We start from the raw sequence: 12,822 nt of genomic DNA, 5'->3' as shown, positions 1-12,822 counted from the left end.
CAGCTGGGAAGGAAAGATGGAATTCCTTCCAAAAATTAGGTAACTGTGCTCTTCGTGGGCAGATGGAGACTGTCTGGAGCCTGAGTATTGAAGAGCATAAATATAAACATAGTGAAGAAAGAACTGAGAACCTTTTCTCAGCTGAAACACCCATAAACAGAAGATCCATTTTGTTCCATAATCTATGCCAATGAAGGAAAGCTGTCACCTAAGAAAACTAAAATGAGGGGAGATGGGAGGGAAAGAAACACACATGACTCTTACCCAGGCCCTGACTCTGCTGTTCCCACTCGATGGTGTCCGGCACCTGGTAGGTGGCTCCCTCCAAAGAGACCACGTTTCCCTGCTCTAAGCCAGGCTCCTGAGACGTGATGCCAGGGAGAGTAAACCCAGGCAGCTCGGTGTCACCACCCAAGGTCTCATCCAGGGAGTCTGCATCTTTATCCTCCTCATCTTCTTCATCCTCATCTTCTTCTCCCTCTAGGCAAGAAGAAAGCAAAGGGAACATGAAGAAATACAGTGAGTGCATACAAATGAATCTTTTGAAATGACCCAAACACTACAAAACAATCATGACTGGCCTTTTCACACAAATTGTATAGCTAAAGTTGAGCAATACGGGCTTTGCGGGATTACATGCCCACCGTATTCTCACATTTTAAACTTTCAAAACCACAGCTGCGTCAGATGATTATCACGCATCATGTTTACTGGGAGTCAAAGTTCAGGTAATATGGATTTTTGTTAAAGCCATATTTATACTTACAAGGGTAGGAAATATCCTCTTCCTGTTTTCTGGAGATCATTAAAGATTTATCTGTTAGAAAGCACACTGAAACACTAACAGAATTTAAAAGGAGTGTTCCAATCTCTTTCTATCTCATAATACTAAACAAGAGAATTATTATGTTGGCACAGTTTTCTTTCTGTTCTTCTTCCACATTGGTGAGTAGGACTCACAACAGGGTTAAGTGAGAGGTCCATAAATCCACACCTGTATCTGTGCTCCTTACAGAGGAGTGACCCAAGAGACGGGAAACCATTACATCAACGTTCTCCATACAATTCTAAAGGGGACTGGGAAATGAAATATTGATCAAGGACAGTCAGAAAAGCAACACATGAAAAAAATCATTATCATTACCATCATCATAAGAGTTAAATTCACAGCGTGTCATCTGTGATGCTTCAAAAAGTGTTAGATTAGGAAACATAAGGCCCCCAATTTCATTTTATTTCATTAATTTTAATTTTCTAGGAATACTTTGAGCCCCCACCCACATCCTGAAGGCACCTCTGAAGCCCCGGACAAGGGCCCACAAAATCCACTGAAGGCCTTTTCCTTGGTCTCCCCGTTGGCTCTGAACACAGTGGTGACTGCAACAGGGAACGCTCTTTAGATGGTAAAGAGGAGAGGGAGGTGTAAAGCCACCCAAGAATTCTGAGACTTTCCTTTTCCTCTTCCAGACAATTTTCTCCACATATATCCCTTTTCATCTACCATTTACAGGTTTTCTTAACTTAAAAAAATATTACCTCTAATCTTTCTCATTCTTATATATCCTTTAATTTTGTGGGCCTTAATACCTGTCACTGTTCCAAAAATTCAACAAATATTTATCAAACACCTAGTTCCAGGCACTAGGGATAGAGCAATGATGTCTCTGCCTTGATGGAGCTGATATGTCCCTCAGGAGATGTACAGCAAACAAAGAGATATACAAATAGATATACAATACGTTACACTCTGATTAAAACCAGCAAGAAGACAGAAAATGCCCGGTACTACTATCACAGATGGAGAGATCAAGGAAAGTTCTTCTGATAAGGTAAAGTTTGAACAGAGATCGTAACAAAATAATGAATTCTCTTGTTTCATTTAGGTCGTTAAACATTCCAAGCAGAGGAGAACAGGGGGAGCAGCAAGACCAAAACCTTGAGGCAGATGTCTGCTTGCTGTGTTCTAAGAATGGCAAAGAAGACTGGGCTGGGGGGCAGGAGGGACAGAGAGAATACAGGAAATGAGGGGGAAGGGGTAGGCAGGGGCCACATCTAACATATATTTATAAAGAATGACTCTGCTGTAGGGCAGAGTATAGGCTATATCAGAGCAAGAGACAAAGCAGGGAGACCCAATAGGAGGCTATTTCAAAACCCAGGGGAAAGGGAGAGCAGTGGTCAAATCTGGGATGTAATTTGAAGACAGAGCCTCGCTGATAATTACAATGTGCGATGTGGGAGGAAGACCCCACTTTACTGAAAATAGGAACGAAAGAATAAAAAGCAAAATCAAGAATTTTATTTGAGATATATTAATTGTGTGGTGGCTTGTGCCTATGACATACAAATGGAAATGTTGGGAGTCTAAGGAAGGTCAAAGCTAGAAATAAAAACCTAGGAATCATCGACCTATTAATTATATTTAAAGCCTTGGCACTGGCTGAGATCACCAAGAGAATGAGAGTGGATGAAAGCGAAGTGGTCCAGCCCAAGCCCTGGACAATCGAACATTTAGAGGTTGGCCAGCAGAGGGAGATCCAGCAAAGGAGACAGAAAAATGACCACAGGTGGCAGAAAAACTAAGATTGAAGGACTGAGTAGCAAACTGAGACTCTGGCTTTGACATTTGGGAAGTCATTAGTGACCCTGACAAAACTTGTTTCCTTGGAATGGTAGGGACAAAAGTCAGACTGAAGTGCTTCCAAAGAAATTAGGAAAATGGAAGTAGACACAGCAAATAGAGAAAACACGAGAAATTTTAAAAAGAGAACAGGGACATGAGGGGGTAGCTGGAAGGAGATATGGGGTCAAGGGTAGGTTCTTAAAATAGGAGCTACTAGAATTTGCTTGTAATTGATGAGTAAGATCTGGTAGAGAGGGGGAAATTGATGACGCAGGAGAGAGGGGAGAGCGGCTGGAGGAATGTCCCAAGAGATGAGGTATAATGGAGAGGTTACACACATGGACCCTGGAGCCACACCAACTTATTATGGCTGCGTGATTTGGGGAAAGTTACTGAATTTTGGTGTGCCTCAGCTCTCTCACTGTAAACCTGGTATGAGTCCTACCTCCCAGGGCTGTTGTAAGGATTACATTAGTTAATACATCAGGTACCTAGAACTAAGCCTGGCACGTAGTGGCCACCATATAAGGTTGGCTTCTTTGCTATTACAGAGAGGGGAGGGGGCCCAGTGCACGGCCTGCTCAACTACATCCTCCGCCGTAGCAGGCACAGGTGCCGGCGGGCGGGTAGATTTGGTGGTGGGAATACGTGAAAGTTATCATATTTCTTTTCTTAGTCAAATAAAAAACTGGAAAGGAGAAGAGAAATGGTGGTGGTTTGAAGCAACAGGAAAAAGTGTGGAATAGTCATCTTGAAGAGTCTGTGAGTGAATTCTTGGGGAAAATGAGGTAGGACTGCCAGGCCATTCTATGAGTCCACATAAGATATGATGTCATAAATTTAAAGTAAGGCGTGTTAAGATGATTGTGTGTTTTTCTTCAGCCACATTCAGCTGCTTGGGTGCAGGAATGGGTGGAGGGGTAGAGTAGGCAGAGACGTTTAACCAGAGTCAAGTTTTGCTAGGAGAGCTCAGTTGGGGAGGGGGGAGGAAGAAGCAGTTGATTGTGTCTGGGCATCTAATGTACAGCATGGTGACTATGATTAACAACACAGTATCATATACTTGAAAGTTATTAAGACAGGAGATCTTAAATGTTATCACCATACCAAAAAAAATGGTAATTATGTGAGGGGATGGAAGTGTTAACTAACCTTACTGTGGTAATCATTTTGCGATATATATATATATTGCAAAGTGCAATATATATATATATATATATATAGCAAAATGATTACCATGTGTGTATGTATGTGTGTGTATCAAATCATCACCTTAAACTTACATATGTTATATGTCAATAAAATCTCCATAAAGCTGGATGGTGGATAGAGAAAAAGTAACAGGGTCAGATTATGGAGAAAACTATCAAGGATCATCAAGACTATTTGACAATTTTGCTGACCTTCCTCCTATAGACAGAAATTTGTCATAGGCTAAAAAGAACACTTTATTATTTTTAAAATGTTATAAATCACTTTTAGTTATGTTTCCTCTCCACAAACCTAAGAGGGTTGTACTAGATGGAATAATTGGGACAATATGATACTGATCCCCTAAGAACCGCAAAGGTGAAGCCAGAGCTCCGAGCCATGGATTTCCAGCTCTCATCATTGAACCATTGTCCTCTGACCCAGCGGTCCCCAACCTTTTTGGCACCAGGGACCGCTTTCGTGGAAGACAATATTTCCACAGACCGCGGGGGTTGAGGGGAGATGGTTCAGGCAGTAATGCGAGTGATGAGGAGTGATGGGGAGCTATGGGGAGCGATGGGGAGCTATGGGGAGCGATGGGGAGCGATGGGAAGCAGTGGGGAGCTATGGGGAGTGATGGGGAGCTATGGGGAGCGATGGGGAGCTACGGGGAACGATGGGGAATGATGGGGAGTGATGGAGAGCGATGGGGAGCGATGGGGAGCGATGGGGAGCGGCAGATGAAGTTTGGCTGGCTCGCCCGCTGCTCACCTCCTGCTGTGCAGCCCAGTTCCTAACAGGCCTCGGACTGGTACTGGTCCATGGCCCTGGAGTTGGGGACCCTTGCTCTGACCACCACCAACCACCAAGGACAACTTCTATTTGGTCCTCAATGTGTTCAGTTAGTTCCTCCTCTTTAAAATATAGAGCTAACTACGTGATCCAGCAATCCCACTGCTGAGTACATATCTAAAGGAAATGAAGTCATTGCCCTGAAGAAACATCTGCAGCCCCACATTCACAGCAGCATTATTCACAATAGCCAAGGTATGGAAACAACCTAAATGGCCATCAATGGATGAATGGATAAAGAAGTATATACTTATAAATATTTATATGTATTATGCATATTATATAATTTATATTATACCCATAAATAGGTGTAATATAAGTATATTATAACATAAATGGAATATTATTCAGCCTTTAAAAAAAAAAGAAATCCTGTCATTTGCAACATGGATGAACCTGGAGGGCATTATGCTAAGTGAAATAAATCAGACAGAGAAAGACAAATACTACATGGTATCACTTATATGTGGAATCAAAAAAAAAAAAAGAAAAGTCTAACTCATAGAAACAAAGAATAGAAAAGTGATTGCCAGGGTCTGCCGTTACAGGTGGAAATAGGGAGAAGTTGGCAAAAGGATACAAACTTTCAGTTATAAGATGAATAAAGTTTGAGGATCTAATGTATAACATGGTGACTACAGCTGAAAACACCATATTGTACAATTGAAATTTGCTATTAGAATAGAATTTAAATGTTCTCACCAAAAATAAAAAAGGTAAATATGTGAGATGATGAATGTGTTAATCTGATGGTGGAAATCCTTTCACAATGTATGTGTATATCAACCCACCAGCGTACACGTTAAATATCTTACAATTTAATTTGTCAATTATACCTCAGTAAAGCTGAGGGGAGGAATACAGAGCTATAAAAATAATGAAAGGGACCTCAAAAGTCATCTTCCTCCATCTTTTTGCATCCTGAGGAGAGGGCAGCATCTATGCAAGTCTATGCAAACAAAATGTTTGCTGCCTTCACAATGGGATTTGGAGGACCTTGCTCAGGTCAACGTGCCTCATGTCTCACAATCTCTCCCACACTCACCCCCCACGGTAAAGCCTTCCTTCTCCTCCCTGCCCTGAAATGCCCGACATGAGATGTCTAACTCCAAGTCAGACAATAAAACTGAGGAATACTCTCTCCAGAAACACATGGTTGAGTAATATACAATTATTCAATTGTATATTGAGAAAGGGAAAGGAAGGACCCTGTCTGACGTGTGGGGTGAAAGAGGAAAGTCTTCTCCTTGTCCCAGCAACACTGATCTTCAACACAAAGAACTGTATAAGGTTTACTAGTTGTCACTTTTAATACCTGAGCAAGCCTGGGGAGACAGCTATAGAAAAAGGAAGTTTCAGAAACTGTGCAGACAAAATAGGAGGGAGACAAGCCTTACAGGAGTGAGAGTTCTCCTTTAGTCTAGTTTTATCCCCTCATTATCTTTTTCTGCCAGGGAATTTTCTTATTTTTTAGGAGGCTACAACCATTTTGTAGCTGTTAAACATCTTTAGTAGAATGTCACCTGTACCCTGCTGCAATTTCCAGTAGAATGTTGACTACTATTACAGATCAGTAACAAAAACAGGTATGATAACCTTTCTAATATTAGCAAAATAAAGTATTTTACAGCAGTTTGGCCCAGAAAGGTGAAAAACTATTGGATAAAGGAAGGACAATCTTGTCCTCTGCTGTATCACCAGTGACTAACCCAGTGCCTGGCAGTCTGTAGCTCTCAGTATTTGTTGAATGAATGGATTGATGGAGGAATGAGCAGTCAGTGAGCTAGATCCAGGTTTTTAACAACTGGATCTAAGGAAACACACAATAGCATTTAATAAGCAATTAGTAACACATTCCTCTGAGTAATCTTGCGACAAGCACAAAGGCAACATATCAAATGGACAGGTACAAAACAACCCAGAGTTGTATGCATGCTTCTTCCACTAATAAAAACTAAAGAGAAAGTCATCTGTATTTAGCCAGTCTTTCCATAGTTGCATCTAAGAGAAATAATAATGTTATGAACACCTCTGAACATAAAGGACAATCACATGAAATAATCATTCAGCAAATAAAACTGTGCCAAAAACAATAACAGGATCCCCGACTCAAAGAACTGAAACTAAACGAAGAACTCATTCAAATAACACTACCAGGTTATATGTTAAAGGCTATAGGGTAATGCTTTCTGAATTTTGTAATTTGGGGTTAAGATAAACCCAAATTTTATTTTCATTTATCTGAATCCCAAATAAGCATGCGGATCAACATAAAACACACACGCACCATTATTCCATACAAAGATAGCACAGAAAAAGAAAAAATGAACCTTTAAAAATGCTCTTGGTTTACCATTTATAACAGATACACCTCATATATCAACATCTGGCGACAGTGATCAGAGACTGAAGTTATATTTGTCCTGAGAATCCCTAAAGAACACTGCAACCCAGGAAGGGAAGGTTCAGAGAGTTCAGCCTAAGAAGTTTCTTCTAGTCATGTCCTCTGGAATGGAAAGTGCATCCTCGTAACTGATGCTTCTTCTTCCCAGGTTGACTGGACACCGATTACTTCATAAAACCAAACAATAACGCTGATGCTAACAGCAATCAAAGGAGCAGTCATGATGGTTTCTGAGTAACCACCTCCCGTGAGAGGCAAAATCCTCCCACCACTTCGCACTGCTCTCACTCCCAAACACCTGACACGGATTACATAAAATCCCCTGGTCACTCGTGCTGAACCAGCATCTGCTCAAGGCATCCCACTGAATTCAGGATGCACAGTCAGGCAATGACTAAAGCTACTTGCTGTGGAGTTAATGGATTTTTCCGTAGTACTCTTACCAAGATCAAGTCACTGGCTCGCATGTCCAATGTCAAGAATTCTGACACCTAACAATAGTGAGAAAACCGACTTAGGTGTCAGCCAAAGCGCCTACACAGGTGTTTGGACATTAGGCAGCTCAGCCTGCAACAGGGTCTAGAACATGGTTTGATTTCTGATTGATGGGCTTGAGGTGAACTGAAACAGTTAAAATTAAAACCGTAAAACATTAAATAGAGATGCCAGGTTACGTGCCACATGGCCAAGAGATGCTTGATCATATTAAGTAGTGTGGCAACAGCTCAAACAGAGAAATGGCCTGTTGCAAGTGGCAGGAAGAAAAAAAAAATATGTCTAGACAGTATCATCTCTAAGCCAATTTCATGTGTCTGGCCACTCTCTGACAGAATCTCTTCACAGCTGTTTCATAACCCATAACAGTACCTTGTACTTACATGGGGCTTTTCTTCTGAGGAAGTCAAAATGCTTTGCAGGCATTATTCTCCAAATGTACACAGTTGGCTAAGGAGAGCAAGTTTTATAAGCTCTGTATTACTTACAGCCTACTTCGCTGGTGATATAACTGCCTCGGGTGCTCAAATATCACAGCAGAGCCTCAAATGGGTTTGTTAAACCCCAAATTTTGACTCTCTAGGTCAGGCCTGTTTTCTTTATTTACTGCAAACATTTCTGCCTAAGGTTACCAAAACCAAGAGTTTTCATTTTGTTCGGGACCAGGGCCATGATCTTCCCAACAAAATCAATAGAAGATATGGGAGAAAACTTGCCCTGTGGTCTGGGCCCGAGTAATCTGGTTCTGCTACAAAGTCCAGATACCATTTAATAGGCAGTTCCCACCAAAGATGCTCAGTTTCTCTCAATCCATTTTTATCACAGTTTAGACATTTTAAGATTTCCAGAAGATAGAGACATAGCTAGCATTCCTAGAGTATTGCTAATGAGTCCAAGGGGAACCCTTGGTTGAGAATACGTCATCCCAACAATATGAGTAGGAAGGACCCCACCTGTAACACTTGTTCCCCAACATGACCTCTCTATCCTTGACTTATAGGGAGAACAGGCTCCTGCCTGTACTTTCTGTCTCTTTAGAATGGCAATGATTAATTTGAATCCTTGTCTTTGCCTATTTATTCATTAGGTTTCAGGGTCAAACCTCTCTTTTTCTTTCCTTCACAAAGTTTAAAATTAAATCTAAGGTACACAAATTAGGACACGTGAAGAAGAGGAAAGATACCATGAAAAGAAACAGGGTGAATTCTCTGGGAAGAGGCTAAGCATGAGTCTTTCTCCCATTTCCCCTGTAAATGGAACGGCTGTGACACATCCAAGTGGCAGACTTTTAAAAGAAGAAACACTTGTTGGCAAGTGTTTTCCTGGGAACCCCTATACAATATAATCAAGAGCCACTGTAGCAAAATGGTTTCACACATAAAGAGCGACTGAAGTACGAGGGATGGTACTGCCTTAATTTTCCAGATTTATTTTTAACTTTGGCTTCAAATCGGATGCAAAACTTAAAGGCCAGAGAAAAAAAAATTAAACTTGTTTTGAGGAGATGAAGCAATTCTCCAGCAGATGGCTCCCTGAGATCGAAAGGGATTGAGAAACCCCAGAAACTACTGAAATAATGACCAAAAAATTCAGCAGCTTACAATGTTCAATTTCATTACCTTTTTTTTTTTTTTTTTTTTTTTTTTGTGGTATGTGGGCTTCTCACTGTTGTGGCCTCTCCCGTTGCGGAGCACAGGCCCCGGACCCGCAGGCTCAGCGGCCATGGCTCACGGGCCCAGCCGCTCCGCGACACGTGAGATCCTCCCGGACCGGGGCACGAACCCGTGTCTCCCGCATCGGCAGGCGGACTCTCAACCACTGCGCCACCAGGGAAGCCCTCATTACATTTCTTAAATCTTAAATATTTCTGCCAACTAAGTGCTTCTACATTTTTATCATGTAATATTAGATATATACAAGAGAATATGTATATAATATTTCTGTTATTAAGCATAATAATGAAATCACCTCCAGAGAACTCATCATTCAGCTAAAGAACTGGAATATTACTACTGTGGCATCTGTTTGCATATTCCTCTATCATCTTAACCACCTACTTCCCCTGAACACCATAAAAAATTACTGAACGATGAATCACCTTGCTGTACAGCTGAAACATTGTAAATCAACTATACTTCAATTAGAAGCATGTAATGGGGAAAAAAATTACTGAATGTTATATTCTGGGACTTTTTTTCCACTCAAAATTATGACTTTAGGTTTCACATATCTAACAAAACACTGGTTTGTTAATTTCACCAATTTATGGTATTCCATTTTGTAAGCATGTCACAATTCATTTATTTAGCTTCATGTGAATAAACTTTTGGGTTATTTAGTTGTTGCCAATTTTTTTGCTGTTACGCATAGTACTGTTATGAACATTCATATATGATCTCTAGTGGATCTATTCACTGGTTTCTCTAAGGCATATTCCTAAAAGTGGACTCGCTCGGTCAAAAGGAATAGAGGTGTTGAACATGCTAAATGATGTCTAGATAGATTTCCTTAGCTCCACATCCTCACCAACCTTTGCTACTGTCAAACTTTTTCTTTTCAATCTAGTGTGTATAAAATGATGGGTCAGGGCTTCCCAGGTGGCGCAGTGGTTGAGAGTCCGCCTGCCGATGCAGGGGACACGGGTTCGTGCCCCGGTCCGGGAAGATGCCACATGCCGTGGAGCGGCTGGGCCCGTGAGCCATGGCCGCTGAGCCTGCGCGTCCGGGGCCTGTGCTCCGCAACGGGAGAGGCCACAACAGTGAGAGGCCCACGTACCAAAAAAAAAAAAAAAAAAAAAATCAATCAGTATAGTGTAAAGCAACTATATGCCAACAATAAAAAAAAATCAATTAGTATAATTCACCGTATTAACAGAAAAACCATATCATCATCTCAATTCCAAAACACAGATTCGGAAAAACCATTTGACAAAATCCAATATCCATTAACGACCAAAAAACAAAACAAAACGAAAAAGTTTCAGCAAATTAGAAGAAGGCAGAAACTTTCTCAATCTGAAAGAGGACATCTATAAAAATCCCAGAGCTAACACCATATTTGGTTCCCTTGTATTTACTGTCATTATTGATATATTTGAATTTGTTCCTTTATTTGTTCCCACTTTTTCTATTCTTTTCCTTCTTGTTGTCTCACTTGCTGTCTCTTGGTGCTACTCTCTCTATAATGTCTTCAAACTGATCTTCCTGTTCACTAACTCTCTCTTATTGCATATTTAACCATTTAATTATCAAAGGTTTTCCCCCAACAATTCTATTTTTATTTCTAAATGCTTTATTTGGTTCCTTTTTTTTTTTTTTTTTTTTCATTTTTGGCTGCATTGGGTCTTCGTTGCTGCCCACAGGCTTTCTCTAGTTGTGGTGAGAGGGGGCTACTCTTTGTTGCTGGTGTCGGGCTTCTCATTGTGGTGGCTTCCCTTGTTGCAGAGCACAGGCTCTAGGTGTGCGGGCTTCAGTAGTTGCAGAATGCAGGCTCAGCAGTTGTGGCTCACGGGCTCTAGAGTGCAGGCTCAGTAGTTGTGGCGCACAGGCTTAGTTGCTCCGTGGCATGGGGGGGGGGGATCTTCCAGGACCAGGAAAAAATCTGCTGGGTCATTTTTGTTAGTTTCTTATTACTTGCTCATTTTTGTGATTTCATCTTTTCTTTCCTTCAACCTTTTATGCCATGGTTATTTTGTATTCTACTCTGATCATTTTAGTATCTAAGGTCCTGGATAAGGAGTATGCCACTCAACTGTTTGACTTTTCTGCTGACTCTCAATCATGGCTGTTTGTTTTCTTGTTAGTTTATTGACCTTTTATTATGAGACCCTATTTGCCTGATTTTAATCTGTGGGTAAACTATGCATCTCTATTGCGCATGCTCTTTTCCAGAGAGCATTTACATCTGTTTTGTAGGGAGTCAGGGTGTGATATAAACCTGGAACTACTTTATTCCCCTTTTAAAGATACAGACTTAATGTGGAAATTTCAATCTGGGTCGCTCTTCTTGCTACAAGTCCAAATGTAGACTCCTAATATTACTACTGTCCTAGAGTGCCTTTACCTTTCCAATTTGTTTGCTCCTTACAGCTCACTTGTTGGGTTTCAGCTCACTTTGGGATGGATTGAGCTAAAAAGTACAGTCTTTGAAGATTTTTCTGACTGCTTGCAATTCCATTAATGTACTAAAGCGTGTGTTTCACCCAAGATCTAGGCATTTCGCTATGGTTGGGTCTGTCAGAGTCTTCATCAGAAGCTGAAATCCAAACAATGAGCCTTCCAAAAGCAACTATATCATCTACATTTGTCCAATAAGTTGAGTGAGAGTGCTTATTGGCTTTTCAAACACCATTTTCAAATTCCAAATTTCAAACACTCATAAGAGCATCTGTAATCTGGGGTGCATTTTTAAATTAGATAAAATTTCAAATGTTATTGTCTATTAAATATTCTGCTTTAAACATTTGTTTCTTTAATTCTCTCTTTTCAAAATCTCCTCACAGTGATTTTTTAAAACCTCCTATATTAATCTATACAAATTTCTTGAAAACATTTTACTAAAGTTCAAACTTCCCAATAACTCTATAATAGTAAATATAATCATTAGAAACTTCCTCCATTCTATCCTTAACAATATTCAAAAGGTACATACGTGAGAAAATTTAAAAGCTTGAGACAAGATAATCTGCACACTTCAAACACCCCTTGAAAGATATTTTAGATTCAACCCACATTTCAGATAGATGTTTAAAATTTTTGTTTAATTTAATATTACTTTCGTTAAATTAGAGGATTCTGCTCTTGATAATGTAATCTCCTATATCTTGTTAGCAAGCTAAAAATATCAGTCTACATAACTAACCTCACATTTACTGGTCATTACATAATCCCTTTTCAGCCTTGACCTCATATAATTGGTGTTCTCCATTATCTTCTATAAATCCTGCCCCAAATTAAACTGAGTTATCTTAATAGAGAGAGCCCTAGAGCAATAATTATAAGTTCTCAAGTCTAGCTCCTGTTCATTAAACAACTCACTTTGGATTCAGATGACAGACTCTTATGTATTTCCCTTTGGAAAATGAGACTACAGCAATATTGCTCTATTTCTCAAGGGTGCTGTAAAGAGAAACATAAAAGCTTTATTATTATTGTATCTATAAATTCTGAGCCATCCAGAATAAAGCCTTTCTCTGCAGTAACTTAGTAGTCTTAAAGGGATATTTGCTTTAAGCAAACACAGGCAAAACTTGTGTTTA

The 12,822-nt window shown here is 40.2% G+C and overlaps 1 protein-coding gene across 2 annotated transcripts in view; it reads right to left on the bottom strand.

Annotated features, from left to right (window-relative positions):
* Positions 1-12,822, bottom strand: part of ARMH4 (armadillo like helical domain containing 4) — a 128,237-nt gene that overhangs the window by 89,826 nt on the left and 25,589 nt on the right. For both annotated transcript variants that reach the window (XM_082647139.1, XM_082647140.1), the window contains exon 4: positions 265-480. In XM_082647139.1, the coding sequence (XP_082503265.1) occupies positions 265-480 (216 nt within the window). The remainder of the gene's footprint in view (positions 1-264; positions 481-12,822) is intronic.

The sequence above is a fragment of the Grampus griseus genome (assembly GCF_964374135.1).
Source record: "Grampus griseus genome assembly, chromosome: 2".
Classification (NCBI taxonomy): domain Eukaryota; kingdom Metazoa; phylum Chordata; class Mammalia; order Artiodactyla; family Delphinidae; genus Grampus; species Grampus griseus.
This window is presented reverse-complemented; position numbering and strand designations above follow the sequence as displayed.